Source organism: Ranitomeya variabilis, chromosome 3 (assembly GCF_051348905.1).
Source record: "Ranitomeya variabilis isolate aRanVar5 chromosome 3, aRanVar5.hap1, whole genome shotgun sequence".
In the NCBI taxonomy this organism is placed as follows: domain Eukaryota; kingdom Metazoa; phylum Chordata; class Amphibia; order Anura; family Dendrobatidae; genus Ranitomeya; species Ranitomeya variabilis.
The window spans coordinates 4,864,372-4,890,916 of record NC_135234.1 but is presented as its reverse complement, the minus strand read 5'-3'; the positions used below and the strand labels follow the sequence as shown (position 1 = coordinate 4,890,916).

General features: G+C 41.8%; 1 protein-coding gene across 1 annotated transcript in view; it reads left to right on the top strand.

Moving 5' to 3' along the window:
- The window catches only part of LOC143814893 (uncharacterized), a 748,367-nt gene that overhangs the window by 581,064 nt on the left and 140,758 nt on the right, over positions 1 to 26,545 (top strand). The window contains exons 22-23 of the mRNA XM_077293561.1: positions 1,080 to 1,177; positions 2,290 to 2,380. Of these exons, the coding sequence (XP_077149676.1) occupies positions 1,080 to 1,177; positions 2,290 to 2,380 (189 nt within the window). The remainder of the gene's footprint in view (positions 1 to 1,079; positions 1,178 to 2,289; positions 2,381 to 26,545) is intronic.

Genomic DNA, 26,545 nt, shown 5'->3' with positions numbered 1-26,545 from the left:
AAGATGTCGTCCTCATCATGAAGTAGTTATTTCTCATGTCGCGTGTAATGAATATCTCCTGCAGTATTGCTAATGCCGATTCCAGGGTCGGTAAATGAGACGAGAATTAGCGTTATGGAAGATGAGTCTATGAGGAACGTATTCAGCTGCCGACTCCGAGGAGGAAACTGCTTGTTGTCTGTGGCCTAAATATATAGGATTTATTAGTAGATGGAAAGAAGGAAACTAAATCCTGTAAAATAATAAATCTCCTCATATGTTTCCTTATTATCTCCAGTAATTGTATTATTACACAGGATTCTTCTGATGTTACATCGGCTCATCTTCTCATTCAGGTCTCTACAATATCGGATCCTCTCAGTGAAGATCTTCTACAGAAGAGAATTTTCCTGATTTACCCATCAGTGATGGATATGGACAGAGACAAGATGGCGGAGAGGATATTACACCTCACCCTAGAGATCCTCTTCCGGCTTACTGGAGAGGTGAGAGATTCTGATGACGTCACATTACATCATTCTTATCTATGGGAATAACAGATGGACAGAACTGGAGAGGTGAGGACTCTGGAAATGTCTGTAGTGAGATTTATTAATGTGTCTCTCCATTACCAGGATTACACAGTGGTGAAGAAGACCTCTAGTGATCGCTGTCAGGACCCTGTGTCTGAGGGATGGGGAAGACCCCTGAGCCCAATCACGGGGCCTCCACCTCACCCCCTGATCCATGAGGACATCAGTGACCAGAAGATCCTAGAACTCACCTACAAGATGATTGAGCTGCTGACTGGAGAGGTGACACTGCTGGGAATGCTGGGACATTATACAGTAACACTATGAAGGGATCGGGGGATGACGGTATCATTGTATGTGTCAGGTTCCTATAAGGTGTCAGGATGTCGCTGTCTATTTCTCCATGGAGGAGTGGGAGTATTTAGAAGGACACCGAGATCTGTACAAGAACGTCATAATGGAGGTTCCCCAGCCCCTCACATCTCCAGGTAATAGGACTAAATACACACGGCCTATAATTATCTGTATGTAAAGAATGAATTCACTCCCTGTATGTGTTTCCTCCAGATCTATCCAGTAAGAGGACAACACCAGAGAGATGTCCCCGTCCTCTTCTTCCACAGGACTGTAAACAAGAAGATCCCAATGCTCCTCAGGACCATCAGGTAGATGGAGAGAAGGTGTCAGGAGATCTCCCCTATGATGTGTAGACGCCGGTGAAGGTCTTGTGCTCAGTCTTGTTTTATCCACCAGTATTATATGTTTTATACTTGTGTGATGAAGAAGAACTAGAAAACCCTCGTGCGGATCAACAAGGTAGGAGAGCTATTGTAAGGTTGGAAATGTGCTCGCCTGTGGGAGATGTGCAGCTGCGGCACATCACTGGTTAGGACTGGATAGGAGTTCTGTTAGCTGCTGGTACACCTGCAGGATCCCATCAGGGTCCAGAACCAAAATTATAGAAGAAAAGATATTTTCAGGAGATGCATGGAGCGCTGCCCAGAGTCCTCAGTGTCCAATCAAGAGTTAAAACTTGAGTATTTGAAAAATCTATTTAAAATGTCTTGTTAGGTGTTTCGGAGCAGAACTTGCTTCTTCCTCTGGCAAAATGTAAATATACCTTGTACAATGACTCCAGACCATTATATACACCCATGGGCGTCTGCTGACAAATCAGGGGGTAAATAAGAAATGCTAATGATTTCCAATATCCTTCACAACTTTCCACACGGACGCCAGACAGCTGGAATGAATGTATAGAAAACACAGGGTAACGCTGGTGAGTGGGACTTGTGTGCACCTTGGTACAAAGTCTCCAAGTATTTGTGACTGCTCGGAGATTTAGTTTTCGTCTCCGCAACTGAATGATTTACAGCTATTAGCCAGCTTGATTACTTGTGGGCATTCCCTAGCAACCAGGCAACCCCCACATGTACTCAGCCTGGCTAGCAGCTGTAAATCATTCAGTTGCGGAGACAATAACTAAATCTCTGTGTAGTCACAAATACTTGGAGACCACCCGAGCGTGCTCAGGAAAACCCGAGCATTGAGTACACTCGCTCATCAATAGTAACAATACATTTGTAAATATATATTTCAAATACTCAAGTTTTAACTCTTGATTGGACACTGAGGACTCTGGGCAGCGCTCCATGCATCACCTGAAAATATTTTTTCGATATACTTGTGTGATGAGAACGGTGGAGATGGCAGGATTAGAGCTGATCAGAGATGGGACTTCTCCATCTGTCGGTGACTTTTACAATATTTGTTTCAGGGTGAAGATCTGACCCATAATAATACTACAGAGACATATGTGAGGGGGGATGAGCGGTGTAAAGAGGAGATTCCTACATATGGCTACCCAGGTGAGTAGTGACCACTAACTGCAGAGAAGTCACAGATTCTTCTCATCACCGGCTGTGGCTGCTTTATCGGTGGTGTAGTGCGGCCGTATTACCATGATCACCATTTTACCTCTAGACCACAACATTCTCCTCCACCCAAAACTGTTCCAATGACTTTGGGCATTGAATCCCTTCTATATAACTAACAACCTGGAAGATCCACCTACCCCCTGGATTACGAGACGCTGTTACCTGCCCAGATCTGTGAATTACAAAGCCAAATGACAGCGTACGTAGAATGTGCTGACAAGATAGAAAATCACTTGAAGATAAACATGATGATGGGCCTGTAAGAGAAAGCGGAGGGTAATGATGCTGTTGGCTTCCTAGATCCCCGAGATCTTATTGGATGAATCTCCCTTCTCTCCCTTCTGTGCTGCTGAATGTGATCATATGGTCCCTACAAGACCAGGTCCCGTCTTTCTGGCCAAACTTCACTTTTATGATCGACCACATTAAATGTGCAGTGAGGCCAAGTGTGAATTTCTGGACAATAACAACAGAGATGAATCTATCGGAGTGTTGTCTATTTTGACTACGCAGACAATTTCTGGAAATCAGCACGCAGTGAATGTTGGAAAGTGAAAATGATTTGACTTTGAGAGAGCGGATATCGGTGGATTGGTTTATGGAAGCCATGCTGCTTTTCCACAGCCTTTGAGCCGCTAATGATGTGGAAACCTCTGCTTTTTCCACTGACAGATGACAGACCTCTTTTTTGTGAAATGAGTAGAAGTTTTTATTGGTATTATTTTTGCCGGCATAACATTGTTTGGTGGCTTTTTATTCCAAATTTGGTAGAATGAACAAGCAGTTGAACTCCACACTCCAATGGTTCATCCTATGAGGTTTTCTATTAGACCGTGAACTGTCATTGTTTTGTTGAATAATTCAGTATTTTACATAATTTGCCATTTTTTACTGACAGTTTAAATAGAAATGTAAAAAATTGTAAAATTCAAGGATATTTTATTGACAAATAATAATTGGTTTTATTCTTGGCAGATGACTGTACCAGGAGATCAGAGGGACGGCTGACATGTCCAATTTTTAAATCCGATGATCTTGAGATCCCACAGGATACATCTGAAGTGACTGTCATTACTCCAGATATACCATCATCCCTTCACTGCAAAGATCTGTCATCTGATCCTATGAAACAGGTCCGGTCTTCTGACTCATTACTGACTACTATGGGAAATCAAAGCCACAAAATATGTATTAAAAAACCAACTGCGTCTAAAGCAAAGAAGCCAATTTCATGTTCTGAATATGGAAGTAGTTTTTCCTTCGAAAAGTGTTTTGTTAAACATCAAAAAATTGACACAGCAGAGAACAGATTTTATTGTTCTAAATGTGGGAAATCTTTTAAGCAGAAATCAGATGTTGTTAGGCACCAGAGAAGCCACACGGGGGAGAAACCCTTTTCCTGTTTAGAATGTGGGAAATGTTTTAACCGAGAAGACAATTTCAATACCCATCAGAGAATCCACACAGGGGAGAAGCTTTTTACCTGTTCAGAATGTGGGAAATGTTTTAACCAAAAATCAAATCTTGTTTGTCACCAGAGAACTCACACAGGGGAGAAGCCTTTTTCATGTTCAGAATGTGGGAAATGTTTTACACATAAATCAAATCTAGTTAGTCACCAGAGAAACCACACAGGGGAGAATCCTTTTTCATGTTCAGGATGTGGGAAATGTTTTACACATAAATCAGTTCTTGTTAAGCACCAGAGAATTCACACAGGGGAGAAGCCTTTTTCCTGTTCAGAATGTGGGAAATGTTTTGCAGAGAAATCATATTTTATTAAGCACCAGAGAATTCACACAGGGGAGAAGCCTTTTTCCTGTTCAGAATGTGGGAAATGTTTTACAGATAAATCAGATTTGGTTAAGCACCAGAGAACCCACACAGGGGAAAAGCCCTTTAGCTGTTCAGAATGTGGGAAATGTTTTAACCAGAAATCAAATCTTGTTAGTCACCAGAGAACCCACACAGGGAAAAAGCCTTTTTCATGTCCAGAATGATGAAATGTTTTAACTGAAAAATGTATCTTCTTAAAAGAGTCATCCACTACTAGGACAACCTCTTGTCATTTCTCATTTTTGGCCTTGTTAAAATAAAAACAGTCATACTCCCCTTCCCTGCCTGTGACGTGCCAGTGGTGCCCATGTGAGGTTCCTGGGCTTATGTGAGGTTGTTACATCACATGAACCCTGCGCCCAATCAGCGCCAGCGTCACTGTTTCCGCCTTCGGATGTCTTGAAAATCAACAGGAAGCCAGGGGTTTGGCTGCTCTCCGATTTCCTCTTAATGTTCAATTTGTCAGAAGGTGGGGAAGAGAGACGCCATTGCTGACTGGGCGCAGGGCTCTCATGATGTAACAACTTCACTTGAGCCCAGGAATGGAAGTGCTGACACCGCTCGAGCAGCACTTGTATAGGAGGTTTGTATAATTGTTTTCATTTTAACAGGATCGAACCTGAGGAATGAGAAGGGGTTGCCAAAGTATTGGATAGACCCGCAAATAATCAAAAATCCCACACAGTGAGAAGCCGTTATTATACCTAGTGTGCGAAAATGAATTACTGAAAATTCATATTTTGTTGACTCTCAAAAAACTTTCTTTACAAGTAATACAAACACAGACAGTTGTATAATTAAATGAGAAAGATATTACTTTAGAACTTACTGTATATTTGGACTATAAGACACACTTAGCAAAAACAAATCTTCCTAATAAGTGAGTGCGTCTTATAGACTGGAGGCAGCTTCCTGTGACCGAGGAGAACAATGAGACGGTGTCCTTCCTGATCACTGAGAGAACTGCTCTCCTCCAGCCCCACACTTATCTTACTGGTGCAGAGCAGAAGGGGAAGGTACCGGGACCTGCACAGAGGCTGCCCGTCCTGAGTGAGCAGCTGAAGAACCTTCCCCTCCACAAGCTCAAGGACCTTTCAGATCATGTAATCGATCACATGACCTGGAAGGAACTGCAAATGGGGTAATGTCGGGCGGGGGGAAGCCGACCATAAACTCCCGTATAGCAGTGAAACAAAGTTGTATTTTATTATATCAGGTGACAACAAAGTAACCACAATCCAATGACAAAAATAAGCAAATGCCATTTTAAAAACATGGCCACACACCCAGAATTGTAAAAGACCATTGCCAAGAGGGAAAGTAGAATTATGCGTGTGGTGGTCAATAATAGATCTATGTGCATACAGCTGCAACAGTAGTAGTAAGATATCTTGCTTCATATATATGGTATATGTGAAGTAGTATTGTATGAAGCAATATAAGTATTAATAAAGTGCAAATGCATAAAGTGTCTTGCAGTATATATAGATATATCCATCAGAGAAAGTGCTGGTGCATGGTGCCATGATGTTATAGTGTACAGAGATAAATAACGCAGGTATAATGTGTCAGCAGAACAATATAGTAGCACATAGTAAGTGCATAATCATCAGCTGTCCAGCACCAATGAAAAGCCCATCATAAGGGCAACCACAATATAGATGTGGGAAATAAACTTCCAATAGAAAATAAGGCTCCCTCTCCTTCATTGATGCTGGACAGCTGATCATTATGTGCTCACTATATGCTGATATATGAATGCTGGACAGCTGATAATTATGCACTTATTATGTGCTGGTATATTGTACTGTTGACGCAATATACCTGTGTTATAGTGTATAGAGATGAATAATTACCATCATGGCACCATGCACCAGCATTTTCTCTGATGGATATATCTATATATACTGCAAGACACTTTATGCATTTGCACTTTATTAATACTTATATTGCTTCATACAATACTACTTCACATATACTATATATATGAAACAAGATACATGATACTACTACTGTTGCAGTTGTATGCACATAGATCCATCACTAACCACCACACGCATAATTCCACTTGCTCCCTCTTGCCAATGGTCTTTTACAATTCTGGGTGTGCGGCTTTGTTTTTAATTTTTGTCATTGGTTTGTGGTTACTTTGTTGTCACCTGATGTAATAAAATACAACAATGTTTCACTGAATGTGCTATATGGGACTTTATGGTCAGCTTTCTTTACCCCCAACCCCGATTTTGATTATTTTCTCCGACTGTCCATTTTGTATATCTAGGCCCAATTTCATGGTTGCAGGGTTGTAATTGTTATTACTTAAACACTATAATAATACAAGACTACCGTGCATCAAGAGCCAAACCCTTGTTCTTTGTTTTCACAAATGGGGTAATGTGTATATACAATGTGTGTGTATGTAAATGGGTATATGTATCAGAGCTGTGTATGTAAATGTGTGTATGTAGCAGAACTGTGGATGTAAATGTGCATATGTAGCAGAGCTGTGTGTATATAAATGTGCATATGTAGCAGGGCTGTGTGTATATAAATGTGCGTATGTAGCAGAGCTGTGTGTATATAAATGTGCATATGTAGCAGAGCTGTGTGTATATAAATGTGCATATGTAGCAGAGCTGTGCGTATATAAAAGTGCGTATGTACCAGAGCTGTGTGGATGTAAATGTGCGTATGTAGCAGGGCTGTGTGGATGTAAATGTGCGTATGTAGCAGAGCTGTGTGGATGTAAATGTGCATATGTAGCAGAGCTGTGTGTATATAAATGTGCATATGTAGCAGAGCTGTGTGGATGTAAATGTGCATATGTAGCAGAGCTGTGTGTATATAAATGTGCGTATGTAGCAGAGCTGTGTGGATGTAAATGTGCATATGTAGCAGAGCTGTGTGTATATAAATGGGCGTATGTAGCAGAGCTGTGTGGATGTAAATGTGCGTATGTAGCAGAGCTGTGTGGATGTAAATGTGCATATGTAGCAGAGCTGTGTGGATGTAAATGTGCATATGTAGCAGAGCTGTGTGTATATAAATGTGCGTATGTAGCAGAGCTGTGTGGATGTAAATGTGCATATGTAGCAGAGCTGTGTGTATATAAATGTGCGTATGTAGCAGAGCTGTGTGGATGTAAATGTGCATATGTAGCAGAGCTGTGTGGATGTAAATGTGCATATGTAGCAGAGCTCAGTGTGAGTTCACTGTCCATGAAACAGTGTTGTGTGTGTATATATGCACTGTGGAGTGTTCATTAATATCTGTGCAGTGAGGTTGTATGTGAATAAAACACACGGTGCAGAGAAACACTAATAATATATTTATTACTTCCATTTTCTGCCCTAGTGCATTAACCCCTTAGTGATTGGGCAGAATTTAGAAATTTGACCAGTGTCACTTTTTGTGGTAATAACTCTGGAACACTTCAGCATATCCCAGTGATTTTGAGATTGTTTTTTCATGACACATTATACTTTATGACAATGGTAAATTTAGCTTGATATGTTTTGTGTTTAGTTATAAAAAAAATCAGAAATTTGACAAACCTGTAAAAAAAATAGCAATTTTCAAACTTTGAATGATTCTCCCTTTAACCCCTTCCCAACCTATAACACAGCGTATGCGTCATGAAAGTTGGTGCCAATCTGACCTGTGACGGATATGCTGTGTCACAGAATGATCGCGTTCCTGCAGGCTGGGTGAAAGGGTTAACTCCAATTTCACCAGACCTACAGGAACAGGGGGAGTGGTACTTCAGCCCGGGGGGGTGGCTTAGCCCCCCCCGTGGCTACGATCGCTCTGATTGGCTGTTGAAAGTGAAACAGCCAATCAGAGCAATCGTAATATTTCAGCAATGGAAATTGATGAAATATTACAATCCAGCCATGGCCGATGCTGCAATATCATCGGCCATGGCTGAAGACCCCAATCTGCCCCCCCATCGACTGACAGTGGCGATCTGGCGCCGCTGTCAGCCTTTCCTACCCCTCCGTTCTGTCCCCGCTGCATTCCTCTCCCCTCCACCCCCCCATCCTGTCCGGCGCCCCCCCGCTGTCCGATCCCACCCCCATATACTTACCAAGTCCTGGGGTCCCTCCCGGTGTCCGTCCGGCTTCCAGGATGGGCACCGCCATCTTGCAAAATGGCGGGAGCAAGCGCAGTGCGCCCTCTGAATCTGCAGGCCAGCAGATTTGTTTATTCATTTTGATCACTGTGATACATCCTATCACAGTGATCAAAATAAAAAAAATAGTAAATAGCCCCCCCCTTTATCGCCCCCATAGGTAGGGAACGTTATAAAATAAAGAAATTATATTTATTTTTATTTTTCCACTAGGGTTAGGGTTAGAACTAGGGTTAGGCTTCTTTCACACTTGCGTCGGTACGACTCCATCACTAAGCGTCGGCGCGACGTACCGACGCACGTTGTGAAATTTGTGCACGACGTGGGCAGCGGATGCAGTTTTTCAACACATCCGCTGCCCATTCTGAAGTCCGGGGAGGAGGGGGCGGAGTTCCAGCTGCGCATGCGCGGTAGAAAATGGTGGACGCGACGTACGAAAAAAATGTTCCCTTGAACGTTTTTTCCTGACGACGGTCCGCCAAAACACGACGGATCCAGTGACGACGGACGGTAAGAATTAGGGTTAGAATTAGAGTTAGGGTTAGAATTAGAGTTAGGGTTGGAATTAGGCTATGTGCACACGGTGCGGATTTGGCTGCGGATTCGCAGCAGTTTTCCGTGCGGTGTACAGTGCCATGTAAACCTATGGAAAAGCAAATCTGCTGTGCTCATGGTGCGGAAAATACCGTGCGGAAACGCTGAGTTGTATTTTCCGCAGCATGTCAATTCTTTGTGCGGATTCTGCAGCGTTTTACACCTGCTCCTCAATAGGAATCCGCAGGTGTAAAACCGCAGGTGAAATCCGTACACAAAACTCAATAAATCCGCGGTAAATCCGCAGGTAAAACGCAGTGCATTTTACATGCGGATTTTTCAAAAAAGGTGCAGAAAAATTCGCACACAAATCCGCAACGTGGGCACATAGCCTTAGGGTTTGGGTTGGAATTAGAGTTATGGTTGGGATTAGGGTTGGGGTTGGAAATAGGGATAAGATTAGGGTTAGCGGTGTGTTGGGTTAGGGTTATGATAAGTTTTGGGATTAGGGTTAGGGATGTGTTGGGGTTAGTGTTTGAGTTAGAATTGAGGGGTTTCCACTGTTTAGGCACATCAAGGGGTCCCAAACGCGACATGGCGCCACCATTGATTCCAGCCAATCTTGCGTTCAAAAAGTCAAATGGTGCTCCCTCCCTTCCAAGCCCCAACGTGCACCTAAACAGTGGTTTACCCCCACATATGGGGTATCAGCATACTCAGGACAAACTGGACAACAATTGGGGTCTAATTTCTCCTGTTACCTTTGTGAAAATAAAAAATTGCGGACTAAAAAATCATTTTTGAGGAAAAAAAATATTTTTTATTTTACGTTATAAACTTCTGTGAAGCTCTTGGGGGTTCAAAGTGCTCACCACACATCTAGATAAGTTCCTTGAGGGGTGTAGTTTCCAAAATGGGGTCACTTGTGGGGGGTTTCTTCTGTTTAGGCACATCAGGGGTTCTGCAAATGCAATGTGACGTCTGTAGACCATTCCATCAAAGTCTGCATTTCAAAACATCACTACTTTCCTTCTGAGCCCAGACGTGTGCCCAAAAAGTGGTTTACCCCCACATATAGGGTATCATTGTACTCAGGACAAACTGGACAACAAATTTTGGGGTCCAATTTCTCCTGTTACCCTTGGGAAAATAAAAAATAGTGGACTAAAAAATCATTTTTGAGGAAAAAAAAATATTTTTTTTTTATATTCACGGCTCTACGTGATAAACTTCTGTGAAGCACTTGGGGGTTCAAGGTTCTCACCACACATCTAGATAAGTTCCTTGGGGGTCTAGTTTCCAAAATGGGGTCACTTGTGGTGGGTTTCTACTGTTTAGGTACATCAGGGGCTCTGCAAACGCAACGTGAGGCCCTCAGACCATTCCATCAAAGTGAGCATTTCAAAATGTCACTACTTCCCTTCTGAGCCCCGACGTGTGCCCAAACAGTGGTTTACCCCCACATATGGGGTATCAGCGTACTCAGGACAAACTGGGCAACAACAATTGGGGTCCAATTTGTCATTTTACCCTTGTAAAAATAAAAAATTGAGGGCTAAATCGTTTTTTTGAGGAAAGAAAAATGATTGCTTGTTTTCATGGCTCTGCGTTATAAACTTCTGTGAAGCACTTGGGGGTTCAAAGTGGTCACCGCACATCTAGTTTAGTTCATTGGGAGGTCTAGTTTCCAAAATGGGGTCACTTGTGGGGGAGCTCCAATGTTTAGGCACACGGGCTCTCCAAACGCGACATGGTGTCCGCTAACGATTGGAGCTAATTATTCATTCAAATAGTCAAATGGCGCTCCTTCCCTTCCGAGCCCTGCCGTGCGCCCAAACAGTGGTTTATCCCCACATATGAGGTATCGGTGTATTCACAAGAAATTGGCCAACAAATTAAGTATTTTTTCATTTTTATGGATCAATTTGTGAAGCCCCTGGGTGTTTAAAGTGCTCACTATGCATCTAGATAAGTTTCCTGGGGGTCTAGTTTCCAAAATGGAGTCACTTGTGGGGGAGCTCCATTGTTTAGGCACACAGGGGCATGCAAACGCGACATGGTGTCCACTAAAGATTGGAGCTAATTTTTCATTGAAAAAGTCAAATGGCACTCCTTCCCTTCCAAGCCCTGTTGTGCGCCCAAACAGTGGTTCCCCCCCACATATAAGGTATCAGCGTACTCAGGACAAATTGTACAATAAATTTTGGGGTCCAGTTTCTCCTTTTACCCTTGGGAAAATAAAAAAATTGTTGCTAAAGTATCATTTTTGTGACTAAAAAGTTAACTTTATTTTTTCCTTCCATGTTGCTTCTGCTGCTGTGAAGCACCTGAAGGGTTAATAAACTTCTTGAATGTGGTTTTGAGCACCTTGAGGGGTTCAGTTTTTAGAATGGTGTTACTTTTGGGTATTTTCAGCTATATAGACCCCTCAAAGTGACTTCAAATGTGAGGTGGTCCCTAAAAAAAAAAATGGTTTTGTAAATTTTGTTGTAAAAATGAGAAATCGCTGGTAAATTTTAACCCTTAGAACTTCCAAGCAAAAAAAAAATTTTGTTTCCAAAATTGTGCTGATGTAAAGTAGACATGTGGTGTTGTGAATTCTGCTTTTGGGCTCCCTCCGGTGGTTGTAGGTGGTAATGCAGTTGCCCCTGAGTTGCAGTCCTGGTCAGGTGTATCTGCTGATTGCAGTTCTGACTGGGGTATTTAGGCGTGCAGGATTCATTAGTCCTTGCCAGTTGTCAATTGTTGTTGGGAGGTGTAGGACCTCTGCCTGGTTCCTCCTGCCTTTCTGCCAAATCAGCAAAGATAAGTGTCTGGTTTTTTTTTCCCTGTGGCACACATGCTGTGTGCTTCACAATTCATTGTTATTCTTTGTGTTTTCTTGTCCAGCTTAGATTGTGTCAGTATTTTCTCAGTCTTGTTGGATTCTCTGGAGTGGCAGATATACATTCCATGTCTTTAGTTAGATTGTGGAACTTTTTGTATTATCTGCTGTGGATATTTTTGGAAGGGTTTTAATACTGACCGCTTAGTATTCTGTCCTATCCTTTCCTATTTAGCTAGAGTGGCCTCTTTGCTGAATCCTGTTTTCTACCTGCGTGTGTCTAATCTTCTCCTTCTCACAGTCATTATTCGTGGGGGGCTGCCTATCCTTTGGGGTTCTGCTCTGAGGCAAGGTAGCATTACTATTTCCATCTATAGGGGTATTTAGTCCTCCGGCTGTGTCGAGGTGTCTAGGATGTGTTAGGCACACCCCACGGCTACTTCTAGTTGCGGTGTTAGTTCAGGATTGCAGTCAGTACAGGTTCCACCAACTCCAGAGAAATCATCATTTCATGTGGCTCCAATGTCACCAGATCATAACAGTGTGGGTAATGTTATTTATTAACTATTTGTGTCACATAACTCTCTCGTTAACAGAATAAAAATCCAAAATTTGAAAATTGCAAAATTTTCAAAATTTTCGCCAAATTTCTATTTTTTTCACAAATAAACGCAAAAATTATCGACCTAAATTTACCACTAACATGAAGCCCAATATAGTAAATATAGGAAAACTGACTGAACAGCAATCTAAACTAGAGAAATGGCGGCCGACAGCACTACCGTTTTAGCTTATGGCTACACGTCCTAGCTCCACTGGATCCAAATGGAGAGTTACATACCAAAAGTTCAAAGTGAAGGACAGCATCCAATCCAGGTGAAGATAATAAACGATTTATTGTGCCATAGATGCAACGTTTCAACCCCTAAGGGTCTTTGTCAAGCATACAAAACAGTAAAAATGACGGCCTTAAATAGGAAGTAGACAACTACCCCTAATCAGGTCCGCCCATACAAATTTACATATTACAAATCCGGTGATCAAGATTACAAAAATTGTGCAATTAATCTCATATACATAATTAAAAACACATCACGATGTCCATGAGAAACATGTTAGTTGATAATTCTATCCACGATCGATTTAATAAGCACATGTGTCCGGTTCCGAGTAAACAAACAACATTGTCTGTCAGTTATAAACCTATCAGTGTCATCATAAGTAATAGCAGGACTGCCAATAGCTACCGCCGTTTCTTACCCCCAGACCGCCCGCCATCCGAAGAGGCCAATCATGCATCACATCACTTCCAATGTTAACGCCAATCCTAGCCCGATACCCGCCTCATAGCCAGCAATCCACCGTGCCTGATGACGGAGTCCGCGGCTGTTAACATCGCCGACCGGAAGTAGAAGGCCGGACATAGCCACTGCGCATGCCCGCTAGCTCCATGGTAACGCTGTAAATAAACAACGAGCAGCGCCACGGCGTCAGTAATGTATTCCACCCACCAGAGGAAAGCTGGCTATTCTAAGTAACGGAGTCACTCCAAACCCCATCCAGAAGCCAAAAAACCTTATCGCTGGGACTATAGTCCGCGATCAAAAGCCTCTGATCGCCAAAAAGGATGGAATCTAAAAAAATCATTACATGTGTATCGGCCCTATATCTACAAATCTACGGTCCCCACGGTTGCCCCCAGAACATATCCCACCAAGATCTCAGTCTAGACTTACCATCATTACAATCACTTACCACAAAGGGTCATGAGAGCAATGATATAAAAGGCCAAGATACATGTTGTTGAGCAACTACCTATACCACAATATAGGTCCAAGTCTCATAAACAAAATATCACAAAAAGGCCATGTTTGTTAGTGGGTCCTTTTGATTAACGAACATGTTCATGGAAAAGAAAATGTTTATTTTTCCCCCCCTTAAAATAAACATTTTCTTTTCCATGAACATGGTGCTTATATAGCAAATAGATCAATAGCTGCACTTAACTGTACTAAAGCAAGGAAATGTGCGATACATGAAATGAAATAGCATACTGGCTTGTGAAATCTATGAAAAAACACATGAGATGCTTAGCACAAGATTTGGCAAAAAAATGTGCGCCCATCCACCAAACGTCAAGGTAATCTCAAATCGGATGGGTTCCAACCTTCCTATAAATGCAGGCTTTACCATGTTATTAGCCAGAGGTAAGTGTTCACACTAGGCAGTCAGGTCAGGGACCCATCCGATCTGAGATTACCTTGACGTTTGGTGGATGGGCGCACATTTTTTTGCCAAATCTTGTGCTAAGCATCTCATGTGTTTTTTCATAGATTTCACAAGCCATTATGCTATTCACATTTCATGTATTGCACATTTCCTTGCTTTAGTACAGTAAAATTGAGTGCAGCCATTGATCTATTTGCTATGAAGCCCAATATGTCCCGAAAAAGCAGTCTCCGAACCGCTAGGATCCGTTGAAGTGTTCGTGAGTAATTACCTCATAAAGGGACACTGGTCAGAATTGCAAAAAACGGCCAGGTCATTAAGGTCAAAATAGGCTGGGTCATGAAGGGGTTAATCCAGATAGTCACACCACAGAAAACATTAATAAATAACATTTCCCTCGTATCAGCTTTACATCAGCGCCATTTGTGAAATGTTATTTTATTTTGTTAGAATTTTAGGAGGTTTAAAAATGGAGCAATAATTTTTCATTTTTCCAAGGAAATTTAGAAAATATTTTTTAAGGGACCTATCCATGTTTGAAGTGACGTTAGGGGTCCTATATATTGGGAAACCCCCAAAAGTGAGACCATTTTATAAACAGCGCCCCCCGATATATTGAAATCTGCTGTCGGGTAGTTTATTAACCCTTCAGGTGATTTTCAGGAATTAATGCAAAGTGACATGACAGAAATGAAACTGTGTATTTTACCATCTAAATGTCGGTAACTTCTGCTCCGGCAGCTGTAGCCGGGAGACTCTGAGGCCGCTATCTGGTCGTGAGCTGACGGCAAACATCAGGACCACACAACCATGATCTCTGGGTGCCGATGGGGATAAATAGGGAGACCCCGCACTCTAACCATTTATATGATGTAGTCACTATTGACATCAGCATCTGAGGGGTTAAACATATGGACGGTGACAACACTGATCGTGGCTGATGCAGCAGGGGGCAGCTATAGTGGACAGCCGGCAGCTGCTGGATTGTCACCTGTATGGGGAGGCTAGTCTCCTATATCTCAGGTCAGTAAAAAGACGTATTGCCGGTCATTGAGGGGTTAAAATGTGTAATATTCACTCCTCCACTTTACACCATCAGAGAAGGTTATTATTCATAAATAAAATGTCAAATATTACACCATAATAACAATGAATGAATTGAAATATGACATCGTGTTCAGTATAATTCATTGGTTTCCAGTGACATTTTACACAACATTATTGGGGATTGGGGGAGAATAGGGTGATGACCATGAATTTGTATTAAAAGTGATATTCTGCAAGTTATAAGTGTTCAAACGAAGAGACAGACGAATGTTCCATTTTTTTGAGAAATTCCATTATATTGTTGTTACATGAGACCATTTTTTCTGATGAACAATTTTCATTAATCAATGCGGTGATTTACCACAATGGCCGGCATTCAGGGTTCTCCCAATAGCTCACTATTGTAACTCTTGTTGCAGTGATAATATGTACAATCACTGTATGTATTTCATAGGGGAATAAATCCAGGACGATGGCAAGTAGTGCTTGTTCATAGTTATAATTATTGGAATACCACAGATTTCAGATATTAGATGGTTGAAGGCTTCCCATAAACATCTGACATTATTGCAGTTCCACCATATGTGCAGCATACCTCCTCTGGTCTCCGCACAGCGCTGCCACCAGGAATTTCAGAGCCCCATACGGGCAAAATTTTCAGGCCCCATTGAGACTACACCTAGGCTGCACCTCCACTCAAACCTTCCACAGTCCCACCGCCCACTACTGAAAAAAATTCCACTTCTGCACCATGTCCTCACCACACATTAACAGATCCCATGGGACACCAGATCACATACATGGCCAGCAGCTTTTGCTTTGGACAAAAGATGTTTTAAGCTGCCTCCACGAGAAGTTAGATACTTTTGGTCGGGCCCTACTGTACGCTAACCTATTAAACATTTCTTAAAATATCCAATAGTCCTCATCTGTATTTTTTTTTTTCTTTAAGGGAATGAGTCACATACATTTTTTAAAATGACCAATAATAGCTCATTCAAGGGACACATACCGTCACACCATGACCAGTTCACATATTACCACCACATAGTGACCAAATAATAACACATAAAAGAAACAAATACCGCCACATCATGACCTGTGATCACTAGTGACATTATACACAGGAGTTTTGCATGTAATGTCAGTGATACACCTATATCGTTACTATCAAAAGATATATATAACACCTTAAAAGAGAACCTTGAAAAAAGGTTACCAAATAAACACCACAGATAGAAAAAGGTGAGTGACCCTGGAAACCAACATCAGTGTGTACATAAGTTAAAGTATAGCAGGAATATTACAATGTAACACTCCAGCAGAATGTATGGGAGAAACAATAATAAATGAATCACCATGTCTATTGCGTATATATAAACATACAGTGGGGAAAAAAGTGTTTATTTGGCCACCAATTGTGAAAGTGCTCTCATTTAAACAGAATGGAGAGGCCTGTAATTGACATCATAGGTGACCGCAACTATGAGAGTCAAAATGACAAGACAAATCACCTTGTCTGACTTGGAAGATTTATTTTGCAAATTATGGTGGAAAATAAGTATTTGGCCATTAACAAAAGTTAATCTCAATATTTTGTTATAGATCCTTTGTTGGCAATGGCAGAGGTCAGACGTTTTCTGTAAGTCTTCACAAGGTTGGCACACACTGTTGGTGGTATGTTGGCCCATTCCTCCATGCAGATCTCCTCTAAATCAGTGATGTTTAGGGCCTGTCGCTGGGCAACACGGACTTTCGACTCCCTCCATCAGTTTTCTATGGGGTTCAGATCTGGAGACTGGCTAGGCCACTCCAGGACATTCATATGCTTTTTACAAAGCCACTCCTTCGTTGCCCCGGAGGTGTTCTTGGGATCATTATCATGCTGAAAGACCCATCCACGTTTCATCTTCAATGCCCTTGCTGATGGAAGGAGGTTTGCACTCAAAATCTCACTATACATGGCCCCATTCATTCTTTCATGTACACGGATCAGTCGTCCTGGTCCCTTTGCAGAGACACAACCCCAAAGCATGATGTTGCCACCCCCATGTTTGACAGTAGGTATGGTGTTCTTTGGATGCAACTCAGCATTCTGTCTCCTCTGAACACGATGAGTTTTGTTTCTTCCAAACCATTCTAGTTTGGTTTCATCAGACCTTATGACCTTCTCCCAACACTCTTATGGATAATCCAAATGCTCACTAGCAAACTTCAGATGAGCCCGGACATGTACTGGCTTAAGCAGGGGGACACGTCTGGCACTGCAGGATCTGAGTCCCTGGTGGCGTAGTGTGTTACTGATGGTAGCCTTTGTTACGGTGGTCCCAGCTCTATGGAGGTCATTCACTAGGTCCCCCTGTGTGGTTTTGGGATTTTTGCTCACCGTTCTTGTGATTATTTTGACCCCACGGGGTGAGATCTTGCGTGGAGCCCCAGATCGAGGGAGATTATCAGTGGTCTTGTATGTCTTCCATTTTCTTATTATTGCTCCCACAGTTGATTTCATCACACCAAGCTGCTTGCCTAATGCAGATTCAGTCTTCCCAGCCTAGTGCAGGACTAGAATTTTGTTTCTGGTGTCCTTCGACAGCTCTTTGGTCTTCACGATAGTGGAGTTTGGCGTGTGACTGTTTGAGGTTGTGGACAGGAGTCTTTTATACTGATGAGTGGAGGACAGAGGAGCTTCTTAAAGTTTAAGTTAGGTCTGTGAGAGCCAGAAATCTTGCATGTGTTTAGGTGACCAAATACTTATTTTCCACCATAATTTGCTAAATAAATCTTCCCAAATCAGACAAAGCGATTTTCTGGATTTGTTTTCTCATTTTGACTCTCATAGTTGTGATCTACCTATGATGTCAATTACAGGTCTCTCCCATCTTTTTAAGTGTGAGAACTTGCACAATTGGTGGCTGACTAAATACTTTTTTACCCACTGAGAAAGGTCAGAGAGGCCCAGCACATGTGCACTGCAGTACTTTACTCTGCCCTCAACAGGGCAGCTACGTACGCCTGCACAGGAGCGCGATGCCGGGGAGCAATGAAGCAACAGAAGGGCGGCGATCATAAGAAGATGGGAGGTGCCGGACCAGGGCCTGCGAAACCCAACGGACCGGACTACAACCCGGGTGAGTATAATAAAACTTATTTTTCTTATCTTTCAGGTCGGACCTGGGGCTGCCCTGAAAGGCAGGGGCCATATCTTATATCTGCCAAAACTGCTGACAGGTTCGCTTTAAGCTCATAATATCTATATATAATATCTTTCTTGATCCCACTCACCCTGTATTCGTCCTCTATTACTGCTCCTCCCTTCTGATCACACCAGGCCTATTTCATGTGCACTTAGCCTGTTACAAATTCAGAGACACGTCTGTTTTGAGGATGTCTCTAAAAGGATACAGCAGAAATATGCCAGAAATGAGCCAGAAGTGAACAGAAGGTACGCCTAACCACGGTTATTAAATACACTAAATTTCTTTCTCTTTCCTCCACACTTACTCTCATCATGCTGACATACGCTCTAACAGTTTTGGCTCCATGACTCCTCACTCTTCTTCGCTATCCCCAAATCCCAGCACCCCCTAACCAAGTAATAATCTATCCTCTCTTGCCTCCCCACCTGATTTCCTCTGCTGACCTGCGCCTCAACCTCAGATCTCTCCTAAACACAAAACAAGCCGCCCACTATCCTTCTCCCACCTGCTCTGTCTCTCTCTGCTTTTCCTCACTGCTGGCGACATGTCTCCTAATCCTGGACCCCCACAGCTCATACCTCCCATTACCCCCTCCTATCACTCCCAACCCAATATAAACATCCAAAATCTTGCCCACCTCAAACCCTTGACGCCCATCACCCTGCTCCCTCTCTCTGGATCACTCTGGAATGCCTGCTCCATCTGCAATAAACTCCACGTGATTCACGACCTCTTTACCTCTCGTAATCTTTCCTTCCTGGGCCTCACCAAAACATGGCTGACACCCTCTGACACAGCCTCCACTGCTGCACTATGTTACTGCGGCCTCCATTTCATCCACACTCCTCACCCTGGCAACAGACCTTGTTACATAGTTATAGTTATTAAGGTTGAAGGAAGACTTTAAGTCCATCTAGTTCAACCCATAGCCTAACCTAACATGCCCTAACATGTTGATCCAGAGGAAGGCAAAAAAAAAACAAAGAGTAAGCTCCACATTGGGGAAAAAAATTCCTTCCCGACTCCACATACGGCAATCAGACTAGTTCCCTGGATCAACGCCTTATCAAGGAATCTAGTGTATATACCCTGTAACATTATACTTTTCCAGAAAGGTATCCAGTCCCCTCTTAAATGTAAGTAATGAATCCCTCATTACAACATCATACGGCAGAGAGTTCCATAGTCTCACTGCTCTTACAGTAAAGAACCCGCATCTGTTATTATGCTTAAACCTTCTTTCCTCCAGACGTAGAGGATGCCCCCTTGTCCCTGTCTCAGGTCTATGATTGAAAAGATCATCAGAAAGGTCTTTGTACTGTCCCCCCATATATTTATACATTAACATAAGATCACCCCTTAGTCTTCGTTTTTCCAAGTGTAATAACCTATCTTGGTATTGCAGACCCCCCAGTCCTCTAATAACCTTGGTCGCTCTTCTCTGCACCCGCTCCAGTTCAGCTATGTCTTTCTTATACACCGGAGACCAGAACTGTACACAGTATTCTAAGTGTGGTCGCACTAGTGACTTGTATAGAGGTAAAATTATGTTCTCCTCATGAGCATCTATGCCTCTTTTACTGCATCCCATTATTTTATTTGCCTTTGTAGCAGCTGCCTGACACTGGCCACTGAATATGAGTTTGTCATCCACCCATACACCCAGGTCTTTTTCATTGACGGTTTTGCCTCCCCTGTATTGATTACCCTGCAGAGTTTAGTGTCATCTGCAAATATTGAAGTTCTGCTCTGAATGCCCCCTACAAGGTCATTAATAAATATGTTAAAAAGAAGAGGGCCCAATACTGACCCCTGTGGTACCCCATTGCTAACCACGACCCAGTCCGAGTGTTCTCCATTAATAACCACCCTTTGTTTCCTATCCCTGAGCCAGCTCTCAACCCACTTACACATATTTTCCCCTATCCCCATTATTCTCATTTTATGTATCAACCTTTTGTGTGGCACCGTATCAAAAGCTTTTGAAACGTCCATATACACTACATCTACTGGGTTCCCTTGGTCCAGTCCGGAACTTACCTCTTCATAGAAGCTGATCAGATTAGTCTGACATGAACGGTCCCTAGTAAACCCGTGCTGATACTGGGTCATGAGGTTATTCCTCTTCAGATACTCCAGTATAGCATCCCTTAGAATGCCCTCCAGGATTTTACCCACAGTAGAGGTTAAGCTTACTGGCCTATAATTTCCGAGTTCAGTTTTTGTCCCCTTTTTGAATATTGGCACCACATTTGCTATACGCCAGTCCTGTGGTACAGACCCTGTTATTATGGACTCTTTAAAGATTAATAATAATGGTCTATCAATGACTGTACTTAGTTCCTGCAGTACTCGGGGGTGTATCCCATCCGGGCCCGGAGATTTGTCAATTTTAGTGATTTTTGGACGCCGCCGTACTTCTTGCTGGGTTAAGCAGGTGACATTTAATTTTGTTATCACTGATCATATTGTCGCCATGGGATTTTCTTGTGTAAATACTGATGAAAAAAAGTCATTTAGCAGATTGGCTTTTTCCTCATCCACCATTTCCCCCAGACTATTTTTAAGGGGGCCAACACTGTCATTTTTTAGTTTCTTACTATTTATATAGTTAAAGAATATTTTGGGATTATTTTTACTCTCTCTGGCAATGAGTCTCTCTGTCTCAATCTTTGCTGCCTTGATTTGCTTTTTACAGAATTTATTTAATTTTCTGTATTTATTTAATGCCTCCTCACTACCTACTTCCTTTAATTCTCTAAATGCTTTCTTTGTGTCCCTTATTGCGCCCCTTACAGCTCTATTTAGCCATATTGGTTTCCTCCTATTTCTAGTATGTTTATTCCCATACGGTATATACTGTGCACAGGTCCTATCCAGGATGCTAATAAACGTCTCCCATTTTCTTTGTGTATTTTTGTGTCTCAGGATATCGTCCCAGTTAATTGCACCAAGATCCTCTCTCATCCGTTGGAAATTTGCCCTCCTGAAGTTTAGTGTCCTTGTCACCCCTCTACTACACATCTTATTAAAGGTTACATGAAAACTTATTATTTTGTGATCACTATTCCCCAAGTGACCCCCAACCCTTATATTTGATATGCGGTCTGGCCTGTTGGTTAATATTCGGTCTAGCAGTGCCCCCCTCCTTGTTGGGTCCTGAACCAGTTGTGAAAGGTAATTGTCTCTCATAGTTGTCAGACCCCGATTACCTTTGCTGGAACTGCAGGTTTCTGTTCCCCAATCTATTTCAGGGTAGTTGAAGTCCCCCATAATAATGACTTCTCCTTGAGTCGCAGCTTCATCTATTTGCTTTACGAGGATATTTTCCATTGCTTCCATTATTTTTGGAGATTTATAACAAACCCCTATCAGTAATTTATTATTTTTTCCCCCTCCTCTTATCTCCACCCACAGGGACTCTACATTTTCATTAGATTCACCTATATTATCACGCAGGATGGGTTTTAAGGATGATTTTACAAACGGACACACCCCTCCCCCTCGCTTATCTGTACGGTCATTTCTGAACAGGCTATAGCCCTGCAAGTTAACAGCCCAGTCATGGCTCTCATCCAGCCACGTCTCAGATATCCCCACCATGTCATCATTATGCTCCAACAACATTAATTCTAATTCGTCCATTTTGTTGGCGAGGCTTCTGGCATTAGTATACATGCACTTGATGTTACTCTCTGTACCTCTATTCTTTCTTAAATTACTAACTGTTCTAAGAAATTGAAAAGAAATGTGGCACTCACCCCAAGGCACTGCTGAATTAGTATCCTTTATTCATCTTTAAAATGGAACAAACGTCATACGGAGAGGCGGCTGGGAACGGGGAACGGTGTAAGGCGGAAAGGAAAAGGACGACGGCCGTTTTGCGCCAATGCGCTTCCACGGGTCCACGAGCACACACTTAAAAACGTCATATCCTTTATAGGAGTTCAAATGACGCTGATTTACACAGATGTGAGATAAAAACACAAAATAAAAGTTATGTGCACATAATAGTACTGATGAGCCACGTAGATTAATAACAATAGAAGGCATATAACTAGAGAAAACAAATAGTAGTATTATTTTTATAAAAAGACCGACATGTCCAATTTGTCATTTAACCCTAAAGGTCCCTGTGCGTTGGTTTCCAATATCCACCTTGCTTCATGTTGCAAGAGGATTTTATTACGATCCCCGCCCTGCAGGGGACTTTTAACCATTTCTAGGCCCGCAAAACGTAGTGTATTTGGATTAGCGTTATGTTGATCACGTATATGCTTAATGAAGCGAGGACATCCTTTGCCAGAAATGACAGAGGTATAATGCTCCTTAAATCTAGTGACCATCGGGCGTATCGTTTTACCGATGTAGTAGAACCGACATGGACAGAGGATAACATACACGACATATTGGGTTTTACACGTAATAAGTTGTTGGACATTATGACAGACCGGACCTAAATGGATGGGATTTTCCACATATCTTAAACTGCAAAATTTGCAGTTCCCACATTTATAATTCCCTATTGGTTGGGCTTTTGTGAGCCAATTATTTACCGACGGGGAAAATCTATTTTTGACTATTAGGTCACCTAAGTTTCTCGTACGTTTGTACCCAAATCTTGGTCTATTAGTGACTAGAGCCGCCAACTCCCTGTCATTTTGTAATATATGCCAATTCTTATTTATAGCTGCATGTACTTCCCTGTCCATGGGACTATGTGTAAAGGTAAATGTAAATCTTTTTTGGTCACTTTCTTTACCGGGGGATCGAGTTTTTTGTCTCCGTGTTTTTAATACTTCTCTCTGTGTAAGTTGCCCCACACGATGTTCTGCTTGTTCTAGGACTTTTAATGGATAATCTCTATTTAAGAAATCAGATTTTAGTTCTACAATTTGTTGTTTAAAAATTTCTTCATTATTAATTATTTTTCTATAGCGCACCATCTGACTGTAAGGCAGACTATTTTTAGTATGTTTTGGGTGCGCACTAGAGAAATGCAGCAGACTGTTTGTTGCACTGGGCTTTTTATGAACTTTCGTGCTGAGTGTACCATCTGTTCTATCTAGTTTTACATCGAGGAATTCAAGTGAGTTACCTCCATAGCAGGCTGTGAATTCCATGTTTTCAGTATTGACGACATTGAGATGAGCCACAAAAGAGTCAAACTCATTTTGGGACCCATCCCAAACAATGAATATATCGTCTGCAAACCTCAAATATAGACGGATGAATTTTACAAAAGGATTCGTGACGGAGGTAATATAATTTTCCTCAAAGACGGCTAAGAATAAATTCGCAAAAACGCACGCGACGGGCGTACCCATCGCGGTTCCGGTGTGTTGTAGAAACCACTTTTCCCCAAATTTAAAGGCGTTGTGGGATAAGACAAAATGCAGACTTTCCATGATAAACATAATAAAATTGTGATCTTTGTCAGTATTAGAGAGAATAGTTCTAATCGCTTCAATGCCTTTATCCTGGGGTATTCGTGTATAGAGGCTGACAACATCAATCGAAGTTAGAGAAAAAGTAGGTTGCCAGTCTATTGATTGGAGCGCTATGAGGAAAGCACCTGAGTCTTTTACGAATGAGGGAATCTGGAGCAGCAGTGGTTTCAGCAACCAATCCAGGAATTGTGATAAGGGCTCTGTCAATGATCCAATACCTGATATAATCGGGCGTCCCGGGGGAGATGAAGCATTTTTGTGTATTTTCGGCAAACTGTACCAATGGGGTATAGATGGATGAAGAGGAAGAAGTTTCTCTGCCCTATTTTTTGATAGAGTGCCATTTGTTACATATTTATTTAACAAACTCCGCAATTTCTCTTTATATTTTACCATTGGATTATGATCCAAGGGAATATAAGTATTTCTATCATTTAATTGGGACATGGCTTCATTGACATAATAACTTTTATTTAGTACAACTAAATTTCCCCCCTTATCTGCTTTCCTGATGATTACGTCATCCCACTGCTGCATTTCCCTTAATGCTAATTCCTTGTTTTTGGACAGGTTCTTTTTCGGTTTGCGATACAGTACGGCTTCAACGTCCTTTACTACTAGATCGTGGAACAAGTCAATCAAATTGCCCGGAGATATAGGAGGCATAAAGGTGGAATTTAGGCCTCCCTTAAAGGGCTCAATATTCATGCTACTATTGCTATCGGCTGCTAAAGAGTCAATTTCCTCCATTGATGTATCAAGGGTAGCAAGTAGCCGAACATCCTCTAATTCCTGAGGATTTAATGGAGGAAAAGCTATAAAGCCTAATGGACCAATAGACGTTGGAATATCAGTTGCAACTAAATTTGGTCTGCTATTTGAGTTTTTATTATTGAAAAAATGTTTATGCAAATGTAGTTTTCTGGTAGCTCTGAAAAGATCGATTTTGAAATTTGTCAAACTAAATTCATCAGGAATACAAAAATTTAACCCAAGAGAAAGTACTTTTCTCTGGTCCGGGGACAAAGCTTTATTTGATAAGTTAATTATTTGGAGTTCATTACTCGTCACTTCCTCCAGGAAACCTGTTTGCGTTTCCTTTGCTTCATCTCCCCCGGGACGCCCGATTATATCAGGTATTGGATCATTGACAGAGCCCTTATCACAATTCCTGGATTGGTTGCTGAAACCACTGCTGCTCCAGATTCCCTCATTCGTAAAAGACTCAGGTGCTTTCCTCATAGCGCTCCAATCAATAGACTGGCAACCTACTTTTTCTCTAACTTCGATTGATGTTGTCAGCCTCTATACACGAATACCCCAGGATAAAGGCATTGAAGCGATTAGAACTATTCTCTCTAATACTGACAAAGATCACAATTTTATTATGTTTATCATGGAAAGTCTGCATTTTGTCTTATCCCACAACGCCTTTAAATTTGGGGAAAAGTGGTTTCTACAACACACCGGAACCGCGATGGGTACGCCCGTCGCGTGCGTTTTTGCGAATTTATTCTTAGCCGTCTTTGAGGAAAATTATATTACCTCCGTCACGAATCCTTTTGTAAAATTCATCCGTCTATATTTGAGGTTTGCAGACGATATATTCATTGTTTGGGATGGGTCCCAAAATGAGTTTGACTCTTTTGTGGCTCATCTCAATGTCGTCAATACTGAAAACATGGAATTCACAGCCTGCTATGGAGGTAACTCACTTGAATTCCTCGATGTAAAACTAGATAGAACAGATGGTACACTCAGCACGAAAGTTCATAAAAAGCCCAGTGCAACAAACAGTCTGCTGCATTTCTCTAGTGCGCACCCAAAACATACTAAAAATAGTCTGCCTTACAGTCAGATGGTGCGCTATAGAAAAATAATTAATAATGAAGAAATTTTTAAACAACAAATTGTAGAACTAAAATCTGATTTCTTAAATAGAGATTATCCATTAAAAGTCCTAGAACAAGCAGAACATCGTGTGGGGCAACTTACACAGAGAGAAGTATTAAAAACACGGAGACAAAAAACTCGATCCCCCGGTAAAGAAAGTGACCAAAAAAGATTTACATTTACCTTTACACATAGTCCCATGGACAGGGAAGTACATGCAGCTATAAATAAGAATTGGCATATATTACAAAATGACAGGGAGTTGGCGGCTCTAGTCACTAATAGACCAAGATTTGGGTACAAACGTACGAGAAACTTAGGTGACCTAATAGTCAAAAATAGATTTTCCCCGTCGGTAAATAATTGGCTCACAAAAGCCCAACCAATAGGGAATTATAAATGTGGGAACTGCAAATTTTGCAGTTTAAGATATGTGGAAAATCCCATCCATTTAGGTCCGGTCTGTCATAATGTCCAACAACTTATTACGTGTAAAACCCAATATGTCGTGTATGTTATCCTCTGTCCATGTCGGTTCTACTACATCGGTAAAACGATACGCCCGATGGTCACTAGATTTAAGGAGCATTATACCTCTGTCATTTCTGGCAAAGGATGTCCTCGCTTTATTAAGCATATACGTGATCAACATAACGCTAATCCAAATACACTACGTTTTGCGGGCCTAGAAATGGTTAAAAGTCCCCTGCAGGGCGGGGATCGTAATAAAATCCTCTTGCAACATGAAGCAAGGTGGATATTGGAAACCAACGCACAGGGACCTTTAGGGTTAAATGACAAATTGGACATGTCGGTCTTTTTATAAAAATAATACTACTATTTGTTTTCTCTAGTTATATGCCTTCTATTGTTATTAATCTACGTGGCTCATCAGTACTATTATGTGCACATAACTTTTATTTTGTGTTTTTATCTCACATCTGTGTAAATCAG